The 25,370-nt window shown below is 43.8% G+C and overlaps 1 protein-coding gene across 1 annotated transcript in view; it reads left to right on the top strand.

Annotated features, from left to right (window-relative positions):
* Positions 1–21,303, top strand: part of SYTL4 (synaptotagmin like 4) — a 52,933-nt gene extending 31,630 nt beyond the window's left edge. Inside the window, exons 6-17 of the mRNA XM_058658658.1 lie at positions 6,523–6,624; positions 7,417–7,492; positions 7,835–7,925; positions 8,041–8,144; positions 9,745–9,837; positions 10,787–10,965; positions 11,230–11,332; positions 11,815–11,976; positions 15,555–15,663; positions 17,465–17,564; positions 18,309–18,517; positions 20,449–21,303. Coding sequence (XP_058514641.1) covers positions 6,523–6,624; positions 7,417–7,492; positions 7,835–7,925; positions 8,041–8,144; positions 9,745–9,837; positions 10,787–10,965; positions 11,230–11,332; positions 11,815–11,976; positions 15,555–15,663; positions 17,465–17,564; positions 18,309–18,517; positions 20,449–20,597 — 1,477 coding nt within the window. The 3' untranslated portion in view covers positions 20,598–21,303. The remainder of the gene's footprint in view (positions 1–6,522; positions 6,625–7,416; positions 7,493–7,834; positions 7,926–8,040; positions 8,145–9,744; positions 9,838–10,786; positions 10,966–11,229; positions 11,333–11,814; positions 11,977–15,554; positions 15,664–17,464; positions 17,565–18,308; positions 18,518–20,448) is intronic.
* Positions 21,304–25,370: the final 4,067 nt, after the last annotated feature.

The following is a 25,370-nucleotide window of genomic DNA, read 5'->3' as shown; positions in this document are numbered from 1 at the left end:
TGCAGTGGCACCTGGAGTTACAAATCTTGGGTTTGTTTTGTTTTGTTTTGTTTTGTTTTTAGCTTGCTCCAGGATTGCCCACTCAATTGATGCATTGCCTTGTTCGAAGGAATAGTGAAGGATGTGTGCTAAGGCAAATCTTCTGTTTCCTTAGCATGGATTTCTGAACTTTGTGATTTGAGGATTTATTCCTTGCCTCATGAGTTACTGCTGGTGAATATTTTGCATTGTGTGTGTGTATGTGTGTGTGTGTGTGTGTGTGTGTAGTTTCCCCCATAATTTTCCCTTAACCAAAGGGAAATGATTTTTTTTAATTTTATTATTTGTTTGAAAGTCATAGATGTGGGGTAGAGGAGAGAGATAGACAGACAAACAGGCAGACAATCTTCTATCTGTTGGTTCACTCCCCAATGGCCACAAAAGCTGTAGCTGGGCTGGTACTTGAGGCCATGAGCTTTTTCTGAATCTCCCATTTAGGTGCTGGGACCCAACAACTCAGGCCATTTTCACTGCTTTCTCAAGAACTTTAATAGGAGCTAGATAAGAAGTAGAGCAGCCAGGACTCAAACCAGCACCCATATGGATGATAGCAATACAGGTGTTTGGCTTATCCATTATGCTGCAATGCTGGCCCTGGAAAATAATCCTATCATGCTTCATGTTATTGTTGAAAACAATACAGAACTATATAAAGTCCTCTATTAATGTCATTGCTTCTACCTTAGACAATTATCATTAATCATTAATAATTTTGACATTTGGACCACCTAGGTAGTATTCACATGAGCTGGATTCCTCACATTTTTAATTTTATATTTAAAATGGATGATGCTATATACGTGTTAAGTGAAAATGTAGTGATATTGGAGTGGTTATTTTGCACAGAGGTGAGGATACCCAATATTGGAGTGTCTGGGTTCAAGTCCTGGCTCCACTCTTAATTCCAGCTCTATACTAATATGCACTCTGAGAGGCAGCAGTGAATGGCACAAGTATTTAGGTCCCTGTAACCAACATGGAGATACAAATTGAGTTCCTGGTTCCTGACTTCAGCCTGGCTGAGCCCTAGCTGTTGCAGACATTTGAGGAGTGAACCAGCATAGGGGAGATTATTCCTCACCAAATAAATAGATTAGCACATATTTTTAAAATGACTTTTCCTGGGTGTGCTATTTTAAAAAGAAACATTAATTGGGGAGACATTATGACACAGCAGATTAAACCACCACTTATGACACCTGCATTCCGTATCAGAGTGTCTGGGATCCAGTCCTGCCTCCACTTCCAATCCAATTTCTTGCTAAAGTACCCCCTGGGAGTCAGCAGATGATGGCACAAATACTAGGATTCCTGCCACTCAGATGTAATACCCAGTCTTCTGGTTCCTGACTTCAGGTTGGTCCAACCTTGGTTGTTATGAGCATGTAGGGGAAAGGGTCTCTCTCTCTCTCTCTCTCTCTCTCTCTCTCTCTCTCTCTCTCTCTCTTCCCCCCTCTCTCTCTCTCCTGTTGTTCTCTCTTTTAAATAAAAACTTGATAAGACTTTAATCTCAGTGATTGATTTGGATAATCCCATAGAGAATGGGCAGAAGATTTTAATGGACATTTCACTGAAGACAATATGCAGATGTCAAATAAGCACATGAAAAGATATTCAGTGTCACTTATCATTATGTAAGTGCAAATTAAAAACTCACAATAATATACTACTACATGCCCATTAGAATTGCTACAATGAAAACAATTGACTTTATCAATTGTTGGTGGGGATTTAGAACAAGATTTCTCATACATTGCTGCTGGTGATATATAGTGATGTAGCCACTTTAAAATAACCAATTCAGTATTATCTTGAAATGTGCAGTGCGCATGTACCCTGTGATTCAGCCATGCTATTTCTAGAGGTGTGCAAGCATATGTCTATACAGACAGACTGATTGCCCATTGCATCTTTGTTTTTTAACAGCCTAAAACTGAAAGGAAGCCAAATGTCTACCAACAGGGGAAGGGACTCTGGTTTGTTTATACAATGGAAAACTATTCAGCAATGGGGAAGAATGAATTGTGGGTACATGTCACAGCATCCAAGAATCTTGAAATAATCATTCTGAGTGAAAGAAACTAATTTAAAAAGAGTGTTAGTCTATCTATATAACATTTAAGAAAATGAACAGCATTGTCTTGGGGATGGGCTAGAGAGAAAGGTTCAGGCTTTTTGTTGTAAATTATTTATTTAGCTTGAAAGTCAGATATATATATATATAGGGAGACAGATCTTCCATCTGCTGGTTCACTCCCCAAATGGCCACAAAGGCCAGCATTGAGCTGATCGGAAGCCAGGAGCCAGATTCCTCTTCCAGGTCTCCCATGTGGGTGCAGAGACCCAAGGCTTCTGGCCATCCTCTCTGCTACTTTCTGAAGCTATAGCAGCGAGCTGAATCAGGACCCGGACTTGAACCAGGGTCCATAAGGGATGCTGGCAGCATAGGGAGAGAATTAGTGCATTGTGTCACTGTCCTAGCCCAAGATGTAGGGATTTTTAGAGGGGCATGAAGAAACTCTGGGGAATGATGGGCTCATTAACTTAATTGTGGTGATTGGTGTCAGTTACTGCTCAGAATATAAAAGAAACAAATTTGGGGAAACTACAATGTGAATATCTTTCTGTGTTAGCACCAAGGATCTACGCTTCATTTTTGCTATCTGTATGGTGTTTCATTATATATATAAACTGTGGTTTTGTGCACACGGCTCTGTGTGCGTGACTCATCTGTTCCAGGTGATGAGGCCCTTTTTTTGTCCTTTGTGGATAAGAATGGATTTTATTTGCTGAACCTGATTAACACATTTGACATTGTGAGTCAGAATGTATTTTCTAAAACCCACTGCTTCTGGCAGTCTGTGACCACTTGTCTCATTGGTCACAGAGGACTCTTATTTATCCTAAACATGGAAACAGATTAGGTGCTCATAAATGATCCTTTCCATAAAATTATGGAGCCTCAGAGATAATCTAATTCAACCCCTTTATTTTCACAGGAAAGAAAGCGGGGTAAGTGATTTACCTGAGATCATACAGATAGTCAGAGCCCAGGACTCCCGTATCTTAGTCTCTTTTTTATTGCACAGATGTCAAATAATTGCTTTTTTTGCCCAAGGGTTGTTTGTATCATCTCTGGATCAGGACATATTAATCTTTAGGAAAAGATACAAGCATAAAACACTCTTCATGAGCCATTGTAAAATCACATCTTTAGAAAAATGGTTCCACTTGTGCTTTTCTTTGTATCAGAGGGAAATAGAATGAATATGAAATTTTTAAAATGCATATTGAAATTAAACTGTTTGCTGTGCCTTACTTTATAAAGCTAATACATCTCTCACGGGAATAGTTATTGTTTCACTTCTAAATACTCTAGGTTTCCACCCCTTCTGTCTGTTTTCACAGAACTATTTCATACATCCTGTGACACTTGGAAAGTTTGCTCTCTACTGGCCAAGACACTATAGATTTTGGTTACCTCTTCCTTTGTCCATTTATTAACTTGTTGGTTTGAAGAATATCTGCGAATGCCAACTGTGTGTCAGGCACTGTTTTCAGCCCTGGGATACACTGATGAATACACAAAGATTACTTGCTTGTGGAACTTAGATTTGGGGAATGGGGAACAGAGAAAATAACTAAGTGAACATGTCCTATCAGATGTTGACAAGTGGTATGGAGAAAATTAAGTAGGCTAAAGGGATAGGGAGTGCCAGGAATGCATGTGTGTACATATAGTGTTGTCTTTAGGATAGCCAGGCCAGTTCTTAATAATAAGGTGACATTTGAGCAAAGACATGAAGCAAATAAGAGAACAAACCCTAAGGGTATCCAGGGGAAGATCATTGTGAGCAGAGGAAGCAGCTGATTTACATAGAGTGTGTGCTTGGTACTTAGGAGTAACTGAACTGAGTGACCAAGGGGGTTGGGCGTGCATGGAATTAGAGCAGGACAAAGATGGTGTGAGAGCATGTAAGACTTTGTTGGTACTGTAAGGACTGTTTTGTACCCTGAGTGGGAGGGATGACTCTGATCAACATGATCTTATTTTTCTTCTCTTAAAAGAAATGAGGTAAAATTCACATAATACAAAATCATCATTTCAAAAAATTAAACTGCACAATTTGGGGACTTTTAGTGCTCTCAGAAGGTTGTACATCCATCACTGTAAATTTAAAGCATTTTCACCCTCAAAAGAAACCTTAAACCCATTAAGCAATCAGTTCCAATTTCCCCACCCCCAAAACCTTCTTTCTTCTTTGCTATATCTGTTATTCAGGACATGCCATAGCAATGGAGTCAGATAAAATGTGGCATTTGTGACTGGCTCCCCTCCGCCCCATTTAGAACACTGTTTTCAAGATTCATCCAGGTTGTGGTGGAAATCAGAGCTTCATTCCCCCATCCGGACAGATAATATCCCAGTATATGTGTACACATAAATACTATGTTTTGTTTGTCCAGTCATTCATTGATGCATATTTGAGTTGTTTATACTTTGTGGCTGTTACGAATAATGCTATTGTGAACACTCATGTAAAAATCTTAATGTAAACATGTGTTTGCTGTATATACCTGGAAGTGAAATTGCTGGCTCCTAGGGTGATTCCATGTCTAGTTGATATTTTGAAAGCTCCTTTTTGCTGTTGTGAGACTATTTTTGAAACAAGGAAAGCAGCAACAAGAGTTGCTGTTAGGTGATGGTGGTCTGGGTTGGAGTAATGGCAATGGAGGGAACGGGAGCTAATCAGATGGTAGATATACATGAAACGTTATTGCCAGGAGGATTTATGGACAGATGTGATTTGGAAATTAGAGAAAAACGGCATGGAAGAGAGGAGGGAGGTCAGAGTGGGAGAGGAAGAGAAGTCAAGGGTAGTTCTTGAGGTGGCTGTTCTGAGAAATTTCTGAAATTTGCCAAGGCTGAAGGAAACACCAGTTTGGGCGGGGGATTAGGACTTAGATCTTAGGCTTTCTATATTTGAGCTGTCCAACTGGAAATATTGAGTAAACCATTGGGAAACAAAGTTGTGGAGTTTGAATAAGAGATAAAATTGAGTTATTAGTTTACAGAGGATATTTAAAGCCATGAGAGACTAGCTGAGATCATTTAGAGATTATTTTATATAGAGAAGTGAAGCAGCCCAAGAGAGAAACCTGGACAGAGTCCAAAGATGTACCGATTGGGAGAAGGGGAAAGAGAAACAAAGGAGACTGAGAAGGGGCAGCCAGTGTGGTTGGAGGGGAAAACCATGGGCGTGTAATATCGTGGGAGCCAAGGGATATTACTTGAGACACTTGAGGAAGAACTCTTCCCCTCTTCCCTGCTGTTCTCACTAATTCTTCGGGGTAAGAGGCCCAGAAATTATGTTCTTCCCTTTATAGATGAGGACTGCTGTTTTGAATGCTCAGGGTCATCCTTCATTAAACTGGAAAAGATTTTGGTCCTCTGCATACTATCTTTAAGACATGCTACTAATCCACAGATATGCCTAAGCCTCATTAAGATATTTACTTATTTGTTTGAAAATGTTACAGAGAAGCATAGATGCACAGAGATCACTGGTTCACCCCCCAAATGGCTGCAATGACTGGGGCTTGGCCAGACCATACCCAGGAATCTGGAATGCCATCCTAATTTCCCACTCCCCTCGTTAGTTGCCATCCCAGGCATATTAGCAGGGAGCTGGATGAAAAGTGCGATGCTGGGGTCACAGGTGCCAACCTACCCCCCTGCACTGCAACTTTAGGTTTACACTAAGGGTATTAAATTAAGAATTTGCTCATCAAATCTTTGGATGTTTACTCCACACTAGTCTTTCTTCTTGGCATTGGGAACATAGCTGTGAACGTGACATGTGGTCACTAACATTTTATAACTTAATCTAATGCAGAAGAAAGACATTAAACAGATCATTTAAATTACCAAACAAATTAAATTATTTGTATAAAAGAGATAGTCTAATAGTTATATATGTGATTACTGGTACTAAGAAATCGGGTGCTCTGGGAGCCACGTAGTAGGTTAATCATCTAGACTCAGAATGGGAGTGTGCTCAGAACAATGGGAGGGATTGACACATCGTGAAAGACTTGAAGTAGACTGAGGCAGGTGGAGAAGAACAGCCACTATGAAAAGAACCCCCCACACAAATAAAACATGGAAAGAGGGGGAGGTTGGGGATATTCAAGGAATCAAAGCAACTTTATTTTTGTGTTATAAAAAATGTGAGGAGGAGTGGAGTGGAAGATGGGGCTGGACAGGTGAACAGGGGCAAATCCTAAAGATTGTTTGCCATGCAAAGGAGTTTGAACTCCACCTCAGTAGTAATATGGAGCTCCTGGAGAGTTATAAAAGTGTACCCAGATTTATTTTAAAAAGATCACTTGAGGTCACATTGTGATTGGGCTAGAAGTAGCCCAGTGTCAAGGCAGGGGAGCCAACTTCCTTTAAGCACTGGCTCTTGGCTTTTATTTCAGTGTGCCATTTGAAGTACCAAAGCTGAAAAGTGGGAAGAGTGCCCTGGAAGCTGAGAGCGGAAGCCTGGATAGCTACACAGCTGACTCGGATAGCACTTCCAGGTGATTGTCCTTGATTTCTCTCATCTCTGTTCCACCTCAGAGTTCCCATTTTGGTCTCCAGCCCCTGAATGCAACATTCCTTTGTTTCAGTTTTCCAGCTTTCTGTCCTCAGGAAGCCAAATGAAATCTGTTCTCTAATCTCACTAGAAGTCTTTCAGCAGCACGTCTATGGATTTGGCTCTGGAGAGAGCTTCCTGAAATAGGTTAATTTACCCGGGATGGAGCAGGTGTGTGGTTCAGTGGATAAGATACCCATATCCACATGAAATTGCCTGGACTCGATTCCCTGCATCAGCTGCTGACTCTGGATTTCTGCTAATGTGCACCTTGGGAGGCAGCAGTGATGGTTTATGTATGTGGGTTGCTGCCATTGACATAGGAGAATCAAACTGAGATCCTGGCTTCTCACTTTGGCCTGGCACAGCCTTGACTGTTGTGAAAATTTTGGGGGGAGGCGAATGAATCAGCAGATGGGACATCTGTAATAAATTAAAAAAAAATTCCCCCAGGCTGCTGTACCCTGAAGGATTCTCCCTAGCCCAGTATCAGCTAGTGCTGCTGTCCCCCCCCCCCCGCCTTTTTAGTGGCATGAATGTGTCTGAGAAATGTTGCTTATTTGATCTTTTTGATCTTTTGCATGTTTTCAAAGGAGTGAGAAATGAAGTGTATCTTCAGGATTTGGTTCCCACGATGACCCAAAGCTGGTGGCTCTTCTTCCATAGAGCTTTTGTCTCTGGGTAGAAGGGGAAGGGGAGGGTATAACTTACATATAACTTGTGAATCTACCTCCAGGACGGACTCATTGGATAAATCTGGCCTTTTTCCAGAATGGAAGAAGATGTGCGTCCCCAAAACTCAAGTGGAAAAGGTAAGCTTCAGGTTATTTGCCTGCCTGCCTCCTTCCTTCATTCCTTTCCCTCCCTCCTTTCTCTTTCTTAGGCAAAATTTAAGTCAGAAAATTCAGGTTTAAAAAATTCAGTTCAGGTTCACTTGGAAATTTTTTTTTTTAAGATTTTGGTTGCAATCTAAGAAAGTAAATTTTTTAATATTTCAGAGTGTTTAATCCTTCCGGTAAGTTTCTCATAGTTTAGCACAGGTCTGAGCCTTATCCCCCCCAGTCTCTCTCTCTCCTCCTTTACTCATTCCTTTCTCCTATGCCACTGTCCACCCAGTTGGCCTTTTCCATTCCCTTCCCCTTATTGCTTCCTAGGAAACTCAGCCTGGGGGTCAAAATGTGGTATCTATTGATGAGGGTGAAATGATATTCAAGAAGAACACCAGAAAAGTCCTCAGGCCTTCAGGTAGCTCCTTGCCCTTCATGTCCATTTGGGACAAAAGTTATGAGTACCCTTGATGTTAGCTTGCTATAAAGGATGGAGCCCTCCTTTGATTTGGGTTTTTTGGTCTTTCACTCAGAATACACTAAGTCTGTGATTGATCTTCGCCCTGGAGATGTGGGGCATGAAAGTGGCTCCTTGGGAGACAGAAGCCAATCTGTGCCAGGCCTGAGTGAGGATGTGGTAAGTGCCCTTCATAGCATTTCCCTTGGGTTATATGAAATCTGACTTATCAACAGGTGAATTCAGTACCTGACACTCTGAAGCAACTTGTTTAATTCTTTAGAAAAAGGCAACATTAATCTTAACTCCCCCAGACAAATTCAGTTCTATAGTTGTTTAAAGGGGGGGGTTGCTTGCTTTTCCTTTTGTCTCCTAATATATTGCTTTTTATGTGAGAAGTACCTCAATAGTTCTTGGAAAGTGGGATTAAAAGAGGTTTGTGGGCACCAGAATGATGGTACACCATTCCAATCCTCTGCCCTATGGTGCTAGTATCCCTCATAAATGTTGAATCATGCCCCAGCTGCCCCACTTCTGTTCCAGCTCTCTGCTAATGCCTGATAAAAGCAGAGGAAGATGTCCCCAGACCCTGGGACCCTGTACCCATGTGGGAAACCTGGAAGGAGCTCTTGGCTTCCAGCTTCAGCTCAGCTCAGCTCTGGCCATTGTGGTCATTCTCTCTCTGTAAAATCTGCCTTTCAAATAAAAATAAATAATTTTTTTAAAAAAGATATTTGTTTTAGAGCAAAAATATTTAAAATCCCATTTTTCATATGCAATTTCCAAAATACTTTCCGAACATCCCTTGTAAGCATGGATTTCAAACTTTTGCACCAAAATAGATTCCTCTTTTAATTTCATTAGAAATCTTTATTTATTTACTTATATTTATTTGAAAGGAACAGAGATAGAGATTTTCCACCTACCAATTTATTTCCCGAAATACACACTACAGCTTGGGCTGGGCTAGGTGAAAACCAGGAGCCTGGAACTCGGGCTCTCTCACTTTTGTTGACAGGAAGCCAAGTACTTCTACCATTACCTGCTGTGTTCCAGGGCACCATTAACTAGAAGCCGGAATCACATAGCTGGGGCTCAACGCCTGGCACTCCACTGTGGGATGCAGGTTTCCTAAGCCCTGTCTTAGTCCACATGCCAATTTCCCCCACTGCAGTAATTCCATTTGTTATGAACTGTTGTGTGGTTGAGGGCTCAAATAACAATTTCTTTTGTTAACACTGTAAAGGTGCAGATGGGTTGGATGTCCTGTTTGAAAAGTGGAGAAAGAGAGAGAGAGAGAGAGAGAGAGAGAGAGAGAGAGAGAGAGATCTGCTGGTTTAATCCCCAAATGTCTACAGTAGCCTTGGCTGGGCTAAGCTCAAGGCTGGAACTGGGAACTCAATCTGGGTTACCCATGTGGGTGGCAGGGTTTCAAGTGTTTGAGCCATCATTTGCTGCCTTTGAAGGTGTGTATTAGCAGAAAAGTGGATTGGAATCTGAGAAACTAGAACTCAGACCCAGCACAGTGACATTGGATGTGGATATCTCAAGTGGCATGTGAACCACTGTACCAAATTCCCACCCCTATTTTATTCTTTTGAGCCATGAGTACAAAAGGGGAAAAGCTGGAAATGGAGAGATGGATAAAAGGGATATGTGTGTACATGGCATGGGACACCTCCAAGCTCCACAATGGTTATGGTGCCCACTAAAGCAGAGCCATTTTCTTTGAATCTTTGCTTTTTTTTTTTAAATTGACTCTGAATCTGTATCATTCCAGGAAGAGGAAGAGGAGGAGGAAGACATTGACCACCTGGTGAAGCTGCACCGCCAGAAACTGGCCAGGAGTAGCATGCAAAGTGGCTCATCCGTGGTAAGTTGCCAAAGTCCTGTGCTTAGAGACATGTCGGGGCAAGAGAAAGCCAAGAAGAGCCCCTCTAGAGCGAATTTAGGACCTGAGACAACTCCTAGTCACTCTCTCCAGGTAAGTGAGGGCCATCTATTTCAGTGCCATTGGGAAGGACTCTGGTGGAGTTCATTACCAACAGAGCAGGGCTGAGGATCAATGACACGAGTTTAAGCTCATGAAGTTAAAGTGACATATACAAGCCAGGGGCTAGTTTTGTCATAAGTTCACAGGTGGATATTTAGGGGAAATAGAGTCAGGTGCAGGGGCAATGGGAGTATGTGTGTGCTCATACATGGGAAGGGAGCATCAGGCTTATAGGACTAATGACCGCTGGTGAGCAAAGTGCCTTGCACTTCCGGTGGTGGTTTCTCCCCACCCCATTCCCAGATATGGCCCAATCTATTTTATAGGTCTTGACATTGATAAGATGACTGAAAGAAATCTACGGATAATGAAGGCAGATTGTTTTAGCCAGTAACTGACTCTTTTTGGCTAACATTTTAGTATACAAAATGCTCATGGAAAATTTGCATTATGTTTTGGCTTCATGTTCCCACAAATTATATGAAGCCCTCTGATATGTAACAAAATACAAATGGACTTAGCTGCGTCTTAACTCTCCTGCTTGCCCACCTCCTGGTGTAGGTGACAATGAACAATAAAATGTGTGTAATGAGGGGGGGAAATGAGAACCTAAGGGCCATGGTGAACTATGAGCTGATTTGGGACTATGGCCAATTGGGACTGTCTCCTGTGCATTGGGTCCAGTACTGCTGGCTGCGCTGGCTCAGTACAGCAGGTTCAAGGGCATTGATTTTGTTTGGTGACTCTGGCTTTCTGCTCAGGGAAGATGTGAGCGATGCTGGTGGCGAGGCAGGCTTTTCCCCGAGGTGTGTGGGTGCTTTAATTTCAGAGTACGATCGGCAGTATGATGAGCATCTACAGCGAAGCTGGTGATTTCGGGAATGTCTCCGTGACGGGCAAGATCGCTTTTTCCCTGAAGTATGAGCAGCGCACCCAGACTCTGCTTATCCATGTGAAGGAGTGCCAGCAGCTGGCCTACGCCGATGACGCCAAGAAGCGCTCTAACCCGTGAGTGCCTGTGAAGCCTGATTAAGGCTCTGAGATGACAGCTGAGACTTTGGTATCTGTCTGGGCACTGTGGAGCAAGCTTCACATTTCCTGGGAGCGCAGGGAAGTGTGAGGAAAGGACCCAGGATTGGGGAACAGCAAGTAGGGCAGGTCTCAGAGAGCTTGACGTGACCCCCTTTGGACATGGCATCTCACCCTGGTATATTTTTAAGTGAAGAATGGACCGGGAAAAGGACAACAAATGTACTCTCTTTGATTTTCCAGGTATGTGAAAACTTACCTGCTGCCTGACAAGTCCCGCCAAGGAAAAAGGAAAACCAGCATCAAGCGGGACACCATCAATCCACTCTACGATGAATTCCTCAGGGTGAGTATGGAGCCCCCGAGAGTAGGAGAACTCCCCTGTCTTGGCCCTGAGCTGCACCTGCGCTCTGCGCCCTGGCCGCTAGACATGGCCTTCAGCAGACAGCATCTGCATTTGAGGACTGCTCTGGGCATCTGCTCCCATCTGATCTCCCAGAGAACGAAGGTGAACCCTTCCTCGTTCTTGTGAAGCTGGACATTCACGTGGCCACAAATCTCTTCTTAAAAAGTCGTGTGGGATAAGGAGTCTCCTTGATGGTTCTTTGGGGACTTACCAGTGTACTGTCACTTATTTAAGGAAAAAATGAACTCCATCTCCAGGTCCTCCGATGGTAGGTTTCTTTCAGATGAGCTCAGTTGAGGCTTTGAGTGAGGAAACTCACAAGGGCTTAGGAACTACAATGTTTCGCTATTCGGGTTTGGAATCACCATTTCTGTGAAATGTGCCTAACTAATCACCCTTGGCTTCCACTTTTGCCTTCACAGTATGAGATCCCAGAATCTCTCCTGGCCCAGAGGACCTTGCAGTTCTCGGTTTGGCATCATGGTCGTTTCGGAAGAAACACTTTCCTGGGAGAGGCAGAGATCCAGATGGATTCCTGGAAGGTTGATAAGAGACTGAATCATTGCCTCCCTTTGCATGGAAAGGTAGTCAGCTTTTTCACAACTTCTGCAGTGTGATCAGAGGTAGCATTATTTGCAGCGGCCTCTGCTGCTCAGTGATGGTAGCGTCTTTGTGTGTATTTTTATGTGGAGTTCTAGCGCACCCTGCTGGTGTTTCTGAGTTTGACATCAGCTCTAAAGACACAAGTGTCAAGCATGAATGGGGAATGTGTGAAAGTGTGAAGTCTTCAGGAAAAGTGTGAAGTCTTGGTTTTGCTTTGAAAAACTCTTTCATATGTGTAGCGAGCTTTGCCTCCTAGTCTTCCACAACCTGTTTTATAACTTGCTAACTTGCACCTCTTTTCCAAGGTAATCCGCGGGGTCTATCCTAATCTATACTGCTTTTCCGAGCTAACTATGCTGCTGAGGCAGTGGGAAGTAAAGCAATTCATGGAGCTCCGTTGCTGTATTACTGGTTACGCAGGCCAGGGAAAATTTGACTTTGAACATGGTGGTGCCTCAGGTGAGAGTACAGCAGTGTGGCCTAGTCATGCCTGGGATCCGAATGCAGGTCTGCATTAAATCCTGGTTCTGCCACTGGCCCAGTAGGTGAGTCACCTAACTCATAAATAACTTAAGAAAGTCACCCTAAACCTCTGGGGGCCTCAGTTTCTTCATGCAGAAGATGGAGAATACAGTGTTCCTCAGGATTATGTACAAAATGGCACTCAGAGCCTGGCACGTAGCAGACATTCAACAAGCCTGGTTGCATTGAAAGTGGTACAACAGGACTCGGTCAGCAGCTTCTTAATGATCCGAACTGTACAATGGTCAAGTTTTTCTTTAAAGTGGTTTCCTAGCAGCATTTCCAACGTTTAAGATGGTAATGTGACACATAGAATACTTTTGGAAAGATATAATAGAAATCAGTACTGGTGGCTGCTTCTAGGTAGGGCAACTGAAGTGGAAGGATGGGTGATTGCCACATATACCACTTTGGAACTGAAGAATAAGAGGATATACATGCATATGATTCCAAATGAAACCAATATAAAATGTTTTTTTTTTTCAAAGGGAAGTATGTTCCTTTCCTTGGAAATAGCCATTGATGACACTACGTGGATAGCTTAGAAGTCTTATATGAAGCAGCACAAGTAGATTTCACACACACGACCACACACAAACACTTTTGTTTTACACAAATAGGCTCACCTGAACCTTATTGTTTTTCTTGGTTATTTCAGTTTTCCAGTTTATCACGGGTATTCTTAGGCCATCACTTATAGGTCTAGCACGTTTTCACTTTTCAAAGCATTCTGTCATGTCCCTATATTGTCATTTATTTGCCACTCCCTCACTAATTGGCATTGAACTGCTTCCATGTTTATCTCCTTGTAAAATGCTGCTGTGGTATATCTGGGCCTTCTTTCATGAATGGAACTGTCGGAGAGCTTCCTAGTGGTGGGATTGCTGAATCAGAGGAAATGTATATCTAGCACCTTGCTGGTTGTTGGCCTTCAAAGAACAACAACAACAACAAAGCACAATTATGGCAATGACAGATTTGTCCTTTTAAATATCAATGATGGCAGGAAAGCAGTTGTTACCCACTTAGACACTTGAGATAATAGGAACTCAGAATATCTCAAACATTTGACATCCCAGTCATCCTGTCAGCGCCACCCCCCCATTGGCGGGATTCTGTGGGACACGTCACTGGAAACCCCGAGAGCTGCGGCCAGTTAGCCTGACTCCCATCGAGAGACCGCTGCATTAAACTGGGGGTGTTTGTGCTTTGCAGATCCTTTTCAGCCAGAATTAAAATGAGGTACTGAAACAAATATGCTAGTGTCTAGCTAAAGCTAAACTGTTTCTTTTAAGAATCTGCTCAAGTTCACAATCTAGAAGTTAATAAATTGTGTGAACTTTTATAAATGACAAAATACTATTTGCAACTTATTATCTGTTTTAGCTAAAAGCGTTTGACATCTGTTTTTTTTTTTCTTTTTCTTCTTTGCCTTAGAAATACAATTGCCCCCTTTGGTTCTCACGCTCTGGAATCCACCTCTTGCTACTTTTGTATCTCTCCTCTATACTAAATGTTATGTCACCTGGGTATGTGGTGCTTGATGCAGAACTATGGGGACTGTGCATTGCTAATGTAGGTGTGTTTAGTGGTAAGGGCGCAGGCCAATGAACACAGGCAGGTGAATGGGCACTTTTGCTACAGCCATGCTCTGGCTGCCAAAGCATTAAGAACAGAGTCACACCAGAAGGACCCAACACAGGGAAGAACAATTCTGCCTCTCAACATGAAAGATGGTAGTGCACACACTGCTCATCTCAGATGCCCATCGTCTACTCTTGTGTTCATTATGCTAATATTTGTGGAGCACCCGCTATGTTCTAGGTGCTTTGATAAATGTTCAGCATACGAGGATGAATGCAACTGCACGTGACTTATCCTCCTAGCACTTAGATTCTGGTGATGAAGACAAAAATTATTCAGACATAATGTGAGGAACTAACATTGAGAATTATGGCATATTCAAATCCCTGTAAAAGTTCCACCTAGCCCTCAAATCATTATAAGTCAGCCAGACAAAATATCATTTTTCTTTGGAAACCGTGCAAGTGATACATGCCATTCTCATTTTAAAAGCCACTGTTGCTGTTACAATAAAGGAAGAAGGGAAAGCCCTTTTTCCCTAGTCAGCTCCACTCCCTAGTGAGAACAAGCACTAAATCAGCACCCGTCTAGGGTTTTCTGTGCAGTACAGCACAATGGTGAAATCAGGTCCTGTCTGCATTTGAGTTGTCATCTTTCAGTTAGTCATTGTGTGATCTTGGGCAAGTTACTTCATCTCTCTATTCCTCTGTTCTATAGTTCGTAAGATGGTGATAATAGTACCTATCTCCGAGGGGGTATCTTGGATACTGAACAGAAGGAGACATCTCAAGCATTTACAACAGTGTTTGGAGCATAGTGAATGCTGCATAGGTGTGATGTTGACACCAGTTTACATACATACTTATTCACACAGATATGCATATGTTTTTCAGTTAAGTGGGATGTTTTCTCTGCACACTGCTTTGTCTGATTAATAGAATGTCTTCGGTATCTTTCCATGCCAACACGTGGGGATTGCTTGCATTCTTGCTGATGACTGCCTGCCACATGCCTTATGAGGACGTTGAAATCGCTCACATGACCCTTCTGATGTTGATTGGCTTTTAGGCTGCTTCCACTTTCTGGCGATTACTAACAGTGCTCACAGAAAGATCCTTCATCACGGTGTCTGTCAGTCTTTTGTGAGTTGTGTGGCAACCTTGCTGGAAGACCCTTGAGTGTGTTTGGAATCCATTGTCCCCAGAGTGCCAGGCTAGTAGGGACTGCAGAGGACCCTTGGTTTTCCCTCTGCCAGTCTCCTCCTGGAGACGCTGCCTGGCACGCATTTGGCAGCCATGGTCTGAGGACTCTGGATTGTATTTATTCACAAGGAGTAGGAGCCTGTTTTGCTGGGAAGCTGTTCTTGGGGGTACTGTTTAAAATGCACTCAAGGAGTGACCACAACAAGGCCTGAGCAGCATCACTTGACAGGATGGGTCTCCCTGTGTTTCAGGTCAGTGCTGAGTCCCTGACTGGCTTGCCATCACACAAAGGCGAGTTGGTGGTTTCATTGAAATACATCCCAGCCTCCAAACTCCCTGTTGGAGGTGACCGGAAAAAGAGTGAGTTTTCTCCGGGGTCCTGGCTTTAGCCCTTGATCTTCTGCAGCGGAGTCTATGTGAGGCTGCTGCTGGTTCTGGGGTAGCACTGGTGGAGAGACCAGATTGGGATGCTTCTTAGACCAGGGAAGAGTCCACTCTTTAAGGAATTCTTTCTTGTACTTTTCAACTAGAAGGGAATGCCTTAGGGATGGCACTCCTTTCTCTCTGAAGGCCATTGAATGGATATAGTGTGGGTCCATCTATGGCAGGTTATGATGGGGACAGAAGAGAAATATGGGTCCTGCAAATCACAGTTGTAAGGGGTGGTCAAGTTAAATAGAATGGGTAGGGGCTGGAAGGCCAAGGATGAGTAACTCAGCATGGTAGGGCTGTGCTAGTGAGTGCAGCTGGGTAGGTGATGTACAAGATGAAGGTTTGTTACTTGCTCTCTTTTGAGCAACTGAACTGAACAAGAAAGGCAATCATGTGCTACAGGGACATAGATACATGGGGTAATGAATTCTGCCTAATTTTATTTGGCAGAGCTTCAGAGATGAAATCATGTTCAAACTGGGTGTGAGGGTTTTACTAGAAGGATGTGGAGAGAGGAGTCTTTCCAGAAGAAAGGATCGCACATGCTGAGGCTTTAGCAGGCCTGGGGGATGTGGGAGCATGAGGGACTGACCCCTTGTTTCAGTGGTTTGCAGTGTTGGTGCACATACATGGCAGGGGGCTGCACTTGGAGCTTAGGTCAGAGATCAATTGACAGGGGCCCGGGTGCAGTGCTAAGAAGTTTAACTTGATTCTTTGGCCACATGAAGGTAGAGCTCTTCAAAAATAGACTTTTAGCCTGGTCTAATGACTTCAGGCATCAATGGGATCCATAAAGAAGGGTGTGTAGGATGACTAGAGAAGTTCTAGAACCATGGGGAAGAGCGACAGTGACACATGAAAAGAGAAAAGAAATGACAGCGAAGTAGGATGATGGCAGGGGAGAGAAATTCCAGGAGAGCTTCAGGAAGAAGGGAGCAGGGGGCCAGGGAGGCAGGAGGGTGAAGGCTGGGGCAGACTCGCACACAGGGATTGCATTGCATTTTCAGTGCATCAGTTGAGGCAGGAACCCGGTTTCATTGGAATGAGTGGTTGAGGCAACGAAATAGAGCTGATGAGTATGGTTGTTTTCCAGGGCAGTTGATAGTGGAAGAAAGGAGACACATCAAGAAGAACCTGAAGAAGAGATAAGATGGAAAGAAAGGTTTATTTTTAGAGAATGTTTTCCTTTTGGAAAAATAGTTGAGATAGGCACACATTTAGACTGAAGAGAAGGGAGTGGTGCAGAAAGAAATAATTAGAAAAGGAGGAGGAGGGTTAAAATGGTTGCCTGTAGGTGAGTGCTGTGAGACGAGGACAGGAAAAGGACTCAAGAGGAAAGATCTCTCTCTCTTTTCTAATCAGCCAATAAAATATCAGCAACTTTATTTTCTTTAAGCATCCATATTTTTTCACCTATCAAATAAGGACAGAAACAGTGCATATCCCGTAGGGTTGATTTGAGAATTCACTGCTTAAAGTAGTATCTGGCACTTAGCCTGCTTCTATTTTCACTTAGTCTTTATTGCTACTGTGGTCATGATTAACTGAGCACCTATTGCTTACGGTCAGGCACTGTGCTAGGTACTGATGATACAAAAGTCAAGTCTGCCTCAAGTTCTGGTGGAGCCTGTGGCCTCCAGGAGCAAGGAAAGAGAGTGCTGTAGAGCTAGAGCTCAGGACCAATCCGGAGGTATAGCAGCTCACTTGCTATGGCTGACATCCTTTGCAGGTAAAGGTGGGGAAGGGGGAGAACTCCAGGTGTGGATCAAAGAAGCCAAGAACCTGACGGCTGCCAAATCAGGAGGGACTTCAGACAGCTTTGTCAAGGGGTGAGTCCCTGGAGCAGCGCCAAACTAACCAACTGCTTCCAGGACAGGAAAGCTAAGAGAGGATCCGGATTTAACCCTTGCCTGTAGATAATACCCTGGTGTGTCCCCCACAACCCTCACTCAGCTTGGTTCACTTGGTTGCTGCAATTCTGTCACGGTACTGCCTCCACCACCACCTGTGCACTGGTCTGAGCCCAGTTTGGAATGGCTGGGGCTTTGTTATCCATAGAGAGAGGTTCTAACCAGACGTGCACTGGTCTTTCTCGAACACCCTGCTCTGACTTAGTTCTGGGTAAATCCATGTGTCTCCTGACTGTAGATTTGAGAACCATGCACTTTATTCCCCCGCAATTTTGAAACGTTGCGTGCTCTCCCCAGATTATGGATCACCCATTCACAAACCATGTTCAGTTAAGCCTGTACATGCTACTATTGGTTTTATTTAAAGAGAGCCTTACCGAGTAGCAGTAGAATGACATAGTTAAAACCCAGTTTTTGGTGGGGCACAGACAGCGACCTCACTAATGCCTTCATTTTCTCTCCAGGTGACAAGAATTGAATGAGGTGCATTATCTAGTAGATAGTAGGTGCTGTGCTTCAGCTGACGCAGAAGAGGGGTGTGTGCGTTAGGATCTGGGTGCTGACTCACTTTACTGAGTTAGGCCTGCAGGCAGGGAGAGGGCACTTTAAGACAGTTGGGAGCAGCTTTGAGTTTGCTGCTGATTCTTCCCTACCCTCTGCCAGATATCTCCTGCCCCTGAGGACCAAGGCCAGTAAGCGTAAAACCCCCGTGGTGAAGAAGACCCTGAATCCCCACTACAACCATACATTTGTCTACAATGGTCTGAGGCTGGAAGATCTACAACACATGTGCCTGGAACTGACTGTGTGGGACCGGGAACCCCTGGCCAGCAATGACTTCCTGGGAGGGGTCCGGCTTGGGGTTGGCACTGGTGAGAGCCTCTCCCCACCTCCTCATTTGTCTCAAGGGCTTCTTGACTCTTTCGGTCCCAACACCTCCCTTCTCCCAGTGCCCCCTCGCTCACAGAACTCCTCTGTGACAATAGGCATCTTCTTTCAGTTGACACCCAGCAAACACTTAGTGAGTGGCTACTGTGTGCCAGGCTGAGGGGAAGGCTGAACTTAGGCAATGTTATGTGTAGAGGGAAATGTGACCTAGATTGCAAGGCATTCTATAATCTGCCCACTTAAAACCCTACAACCTGCTTATGTATGTGTGCCTTTACTTTCCAAATCTTCTGTCTTCTTATAACGGAAGGGTTGTCTTTGCTAGAAGAAGCCAAGCTCTCTCTTAAGTGTCTGAACCAGCCCTCCCCTGGCCTGTGACCTCCATCGCGTTGTTAGCTTGATCCTTTCTCCCTGACAGAGATGAATACAGATAAGTCCTGTTATTTCCACTCATCCTAAGCAAACCAAAACAAAAACCCTTCCCTCAACTGCAGCTCTCTCCTCTCATTTCTTTAGACAAATTGCTTCCATTTCTTTACCTCTCCTTTTGTTATTTACCCATTGTGATCTGGCTTGTATCCCACCATAATGCAGAGCACTTGGTCACGCCCAGTAGTATCTTCATCTTCCTAGAATTTATAGCACTATTTTAACATAGCACATCACGCTACTCTTCTGGAAATACTTAGCTCCTGGTGACACTACACTTTTTGATTCTGTTTCTTGTCACTACGTTGCACCCGTCTCAATTTGCTGTATGGGCTCCTTACTCTGGGTTCACATCCTGGATGGTGGTCCCTCTCACAACTCAGTCTTGGACCCTCTTCCTTACCCTATCCAGTCTGTGTATTCTCACGACACTAACTACCTCTCGTATATCAATAACTCACACAAAACATAAAGTACAAAGCCCCCAGAGGTATGTTTTTCTATGGGTGAGTCTGGGCACTCTGCTTAAAACCGTGCAGTGGCTTCTTCCTTTTCTATGTGGAAAACAGTCTGAAGTTTGTGCCAGGCCCATACCCCTTTGTATTACCTGAATGCTCCCTCCTGCACTTGCTCTTTAGGTTCTGACCACACCATGGTGACTTTCTCTCTGCTCTCTGCGTCTGCCAAGCTCATCCCCACTTCACAACCTTTGCAGTTAACTCTTGCTGCTGGCTGCTAGCACAGGCTCTTACCATCTTCTTCAGGTCTTGTCTCAAACACCCTCTTCCCAGCAGTCCGCCGACTACTCCATCTTCACTGGGTCCTAATGCAGGCACTAGCAGTCACACTGTTTATTTACTTTGTAATAGGAATCACACACTCCCTACTCTCTTGGTGGTTTGCTTGTGTCTTTACTGTTCTTCCTGATCCAGTGTAAGCTGCCTGAGGGTAGGGACCCTTTTCTGCTTTGTGCACCATGGTGTCTCCAGAACCTAAAGAGTACCTGGCACACAGTAGATGCTCAACAAATGTTTGCTGAGTGAATGAATGGATGCACAAAAGAACCCGAACAAGGCCACATCCAATGTCAACTTCGGGCCTGGAGTCTACAACTTCGGAAAAAGTGTGTAGTTGTGTTTTATTGTGTTTCTGTTATCTTAAGTTGCAATAACAGAAGGGCCATAGCCCTGGCCTGAGGGGACAGATGCGAGAGCTCTGTTGCAGTCTCAGCATCAGAAATCTCTGGTGAATGTGTGCCAACTGGAGCCCCATTTCACCAACCAGAGGTCACTCGATAGAGTCTCAGGGAGCTAAGACATACCTGTACAGGATCAACAGGAAGCACTTTCCACACTGCTGTCCCCCTCAGCCCATATCTGCACCAGACTGTCTCTTATGGGGTGGCTGCCCTTGCTGTGTAACCTGACTTGCCTGGTGGGCCAAGGAGTGGAGCTCCCATTCAGCCTCCTCTGGTATTTCTCCCCAGGGATCAGTAATGGGGAAGTGGTGGACTGGATGGACTCGACTGGGGAAGAAGTGAGCCTGTGGCAGAAGATGCGACAGTACCCAGGGTCATGGGCGGAAGGGACTCTGCAGCTCCGTTCCTCGATGGCCAAACAGAAGCTGGGTTTATGAATCCTTGTCCTGCTCTGTAGATGCAGCCCTGGCCAGGGCAAGTCAAAGGAAGTGAAGAACCCAATTGTGATACAATTATAATTTAATGTGTGTGTGTGTGTGTGTGTGTGTGTGTGTTGTATATATGTGTACAGATGGGTTTCTGGGAACCTTGCTGTGCTAGTTAGAGGGATATGGATATATTCCTCTTTTTAAAGCAGGCTCAAGAGTCTCTTTAAAAGTTTTTTTTTATTTGTGCACAATATAATGTTTTCATTCAATACTTGCTTATATTACATCTTTATGAAGATAACTTTAAAAACTTGAGAAGCAACTTTTTCTTCTGACTAGCTCTCCATGTTCATATGTCCCTAGGAAGCCCTGGCTGTCCTTGGCATTAGTATAGGTCTGTAGGGCAAAGTGTGCCTAATCTGAGGCCGGGGCTGTAGAAAGCAGAGTGAGATTACTAAAAGCAGGGGTGTATGGGAAACAGGGAGAGCGGTATATTTTTGCCTTCCTCTCCAAGATAGGTTTAGCTCATTTTCTATCCTGGTAAATTTCTGGAAGTCAGCTTTTAACCTTTGTTGTTTTAAGCAGTGTTCACATTGCTTGGGTCTAATGGATTTCTTTGAAACAATAAAACTTCCCAGCTCTTTCCAGTTCTAGAACGTCTTCCTGGACCTTGGGCAGCATGGTGAAGGGGAGAGTTAGAATGGAGCTGCTTTAAAAGAAACACTTTAATAAAACAGTAGTCTTTTGACCAACTTGTGAACATTCCCAGTGAGAGCTTCCAGCTGCTCCCAGAGGACTTGAGTGACGTAAGGATAAAGTGTCTCACAGACTATGCTGAATTCTTAGCATTTTAACACTGGTACAATAGTTGGTAGAGACCTCTTTCCTCTGATGTACCACAGCCTTCTTACTGTTTGTGTCTGGGTGTTTTACTCACTGAACGTGGTCTACCTACCACGGCATCTACCTGAAGAGCCAAGTACTGTCTAAATTGGCAGTGTTCCTCCAGGTTGGGGACTGTTAGTGCCGCAAGAGAATGTAGACAGAGAATGATCTCTGTCATGGCCACTCCCTGCATGAAGTGGTTTCAGTTAGCAGTTCTGCTATTGTTTCCTAAACTTGATCAACCACATAGAGTGTGTTAAGGCTTTTTGAAGAAGGGTCTGGAGAGCTGACGTTCATTTTCTGGTACTCACTGTCTCAGCCTGATCTTTTGGTCCTGAAGAGTCTATCTATAGGAAGTTGCATGTTGAGGGAGCCTATACCAGAGAAGAAATCATTTTCAATGTGCAGTCTGCAGCTAGCTGACTTTCAAAAAGGCCACAGAATTGAGGATGGTTCCAGGGGTTTCTGGTGCATGCAGAAACTAAATGAAGGAATGATTTGTTTGATATGTGTTGATAATGCAACGGGGAGCATAACTTGGGATCCTGGGTTGTAAGTCACTCCTTTGTTCCCCATCCCCTGGCATGTATGTGTGCTTCAATAAAGCTTTCTTATTTGTCAAATGTTTGCATTTCGTAGTTCTCTAGATGCTTCTGTCTCTGATGTCCTTACTGTTGCTTTTTCATGTGGTTTGAAGGGTATAAGAACCAAAGTGAAAAACAACTTTTCTAACCCTTCTGTGCGACTTTGAAGAGAACTGGCCTTTTGCCAGATTGTGCTTTTTTTTTTTTTCTCAGCTCTGACCCCTTGCCTGTTGTGTATGGTATCTAAGGAGAGTCGTGGGAACCCACTGAAGAGTGGCGCCACTTTTCTCTTCCTCATGTCCAAGTGAACTCTTCCTCTAGATTTTAGAGTCCCCTGTGCTAGAAGAGGTGAAAGAAGATATCCCGTTCTGTAAGTGACTTTTTTTGAATAGTTCAATGCCTTTGGGAGATGGTGACTTTTTGTTTCATGCCTACTTTCAGTATTTAGTTTTACAAGAAAAGTAACACAAATGCAAAATAACCCATCTCAGCAATAAAGTCCTGGTTTCTAGGGAGAGCCAAATGATTCTTGACCTCTTGTGCAAAAATAACATATAGTACTACATATTGAATGTCTTGTGTGTATGACTCTTTGTAGTACTTTAATTTCTCAGTGCATCTTGTGAAGTAGAAAATCTTTACTGTTACAGAGCTGGGCACAGCTTGTCATCTCCTGTGAGAATTTGTGTGTTATGAGTGAATACCCAAAGGAAGGGATGATTCATCTCTTCCAAAATGTCTTAAGGAAATAATTTACAAAGCACAACAATCAGAATGCTTTGGACATTACCTAGCAAACTCGGTGACTTTATAGCTTGCGTGTTTGTATTGCAGGGTGGGGTAGTAGATGAGAGGGAGAAGGAAAAGGAGAGAAGAGGGAAGAAAAAGGTTAGGGACAGTAGGAACTAAGTGAGAACAGAGAGAAGCAGGGTTGAGATCAGGCTAGTCTTTGGGGTCTAGCTGTGGCCCTGGTTTTGCTACAGTCTCTTTCCGCCTACTTACTGGAGTTAGGATCTCTTGATTCATAATCTACATGACTACAAAAGACAGTAGAGCAAAACTTCACCTGAAGAAAGTAATAATGACTTCCCTTGACTCCTCACAACTAACGTACTTCAGTTGATTTAAACGAGAGGAGCAATTGTAAGAAGACTTAACAAAGCTCATGGAGAAATAGGCACTCAGCCTGGGGGCTAAGGCACTTGAATCAAACACTGGAGCTCCCTGGTTTGATGCCTGGCTTCAAGCTTTGGTAACAGCTCCCTGTTAATGCAGATCATGGCATGTAGTAGATGATGGCTCAAGTAGTTGGCTGCAGGCATTTAGGGAGTAAACCAGCAATGGGAACTCTCTCTCTCTCCCTGTCTCTCAAGTAAAAAGAAAAAGCATTCATGGAAAAACAGAATTTAAAAATTAGTGTATTCTGGTGCAAAAAACTTCAAATCCCAGTATATAAGTAGTCTCCAAAAACTCCAAGAAGATTGTATGAGAATGAAACTATGCCTGGATTTCAAAGGTTTTTTTTTTTTTAATGAACTTATTGTGCAATCTCATTTTCCACAAACCTTTTGAAATGCCTTAGAAAAGGCAAGAGTCAAGCCCAGGTAGGAACTCGGTTCAGGAGGTAGTAGTCCTTCTTGGAGTTACCATTTGGGCCTTTGACATGCTTAGCAAGTCCTGGCTTGTCACTGGAAATGTCAATGATAAGGACAAAGAAGGACATTCATCATGCTCAGGGCAATCTGTAATTTTTACCTTGGGAAGCACAGAGATTGACTAGAGATTTCCGACAGGAACCCATTGTATTTTGCCTTCTGCCTATAACTTGCTTCCTGTCTCTCATAGCTCCTGTATTTCCTCATGGCCCATTCCAACCAGCAACAACCTAACTTCTGCTTTTACATTGTAAATACGGAACTCCCATGAAAATCCTAGTGGAAATGGCTGCTTTCTGAGTCATAGGCGCCCTATATGCTCTGGGCTAATGATTTATATCCTGCCACTCTGTTTTTCTTTTTAAAGTTTATGTTCTCTCTCTTTTTTTTTAAATTATTTTTTTTGAAAGGCAGAGTTACACAGAGAAGGGGGGTTGTGAAAGAAATCTTCTATATTCTGGCTTACTCCCTAACTGGCTGTAATGGTCAGAGCTGCACTGGTCTGAAGCCAAGAACTAGGAGCTTTTTCTGGGTCTCCCACATGGGTGCAGCAGCCCAAGGACTTGAGCCATCCTCCCAGGCACTTTAGTAGCGAGTAGGTTAGAAGTCAGCTACAGGGCCCGGCGGCGTGGCCTAGCGGCTAAAGTCCTCGCCTTGAAAGCCCCGGGATCCCATATGGGCGCCGGTTCTAATCCCGGCAGGTCCACTTCCCATCCAGCTCCCTGCTTGTGGCCTGGGAAAGCAGTCGAGGACGGCCCAATGCATTGGGACACTGCACCCGCGTGGGAGACCCGGAAGAGGTTCCTGGTCCCGGCCTCGGATCGGCGCGTACCGGCCTGTTGCGGCTCACTTGGGGAGTGAATCATCAGATGGAAGATCTTCCTCTCTGTCTCTTCTCCTCTCTGTATATCCCGCTTTCCAATAATAATAAAATCTTTAAAAAAAAAAAAAGAAGTCAGCTACAAATAAAATGGGTGCCCACATGAGCTGCGTAACCTACTCTGCCTCATGACTCCCCTTTCAAGAGCAAAATTTCTTGGGTTGAAAATCTTGTATCTCCCCATTTCCTCTAGGACCACTCTAAGACTCACATCTGAGTAGGATCAGGGAAGATTGATTCCTTTTCATTTTAGCTGTCTTTCAACGGAAAGTAGGGAAAGAATTAGAGGCAGCATGGCACCATGCCTGAGAACACAGACTCTGGAGCCAGCATTAAAATCCTGGCCATGCCACTTACTAGCATTCCAATCTTAGGCAGATTACCAAAGCTTTTGGAGCTGAAATTCTCTCTTCTGTAAAGGGCTAATAATAGACTTCAATAATATGGAGAATAAAACCTTGTATATAGTGAGTGTTCCAGTATTATTAGCTCTGCCTCTGTAACCAGCCTACCTTCTTCTCATTTCTAGTTTTTAAGTTATATGTTTATTTGACATGCAGAAGTGACAGAGAAAGAGAAGTAGAGAAAGTGTGTGTGCTTCTACCTACTGATTCTCTCCCCAAATGGAGCTGGTCCAGGCTGAAGTCAGCAGTCAGAAGCTTCATCCATGTCTGCCATGTGGGTACAGAAGCCCAAGAACTCAGGACATGTTCACTGCATTCCCAAGTGCATTATCAGGGAGCCGGATTGTAAATGGAGCAGTCAGAAATCAAAGCAG

The sequence above is a fragment of the Ochotona princeps genome, chromosome X (genome assembly GCF_030435755.1).
Source record: "Ochotona princeps isolate mOchPri1 chromosome X, mOchPri1.hap1, whole genome shotgun sequence".
In the NCBI taxonomy this organism is placed as follows: Eukaryota; Metazoa; Chordata; class Mammalia; order Lagomorpha; family Ochotonidae; genus Ochotona; species Ochotona princeps.
The sequence above is the reverse complement of the archived record's forward strand: the minus strand, read 5'-3'. Positions and strand labels throughout refer to the sequence as shown.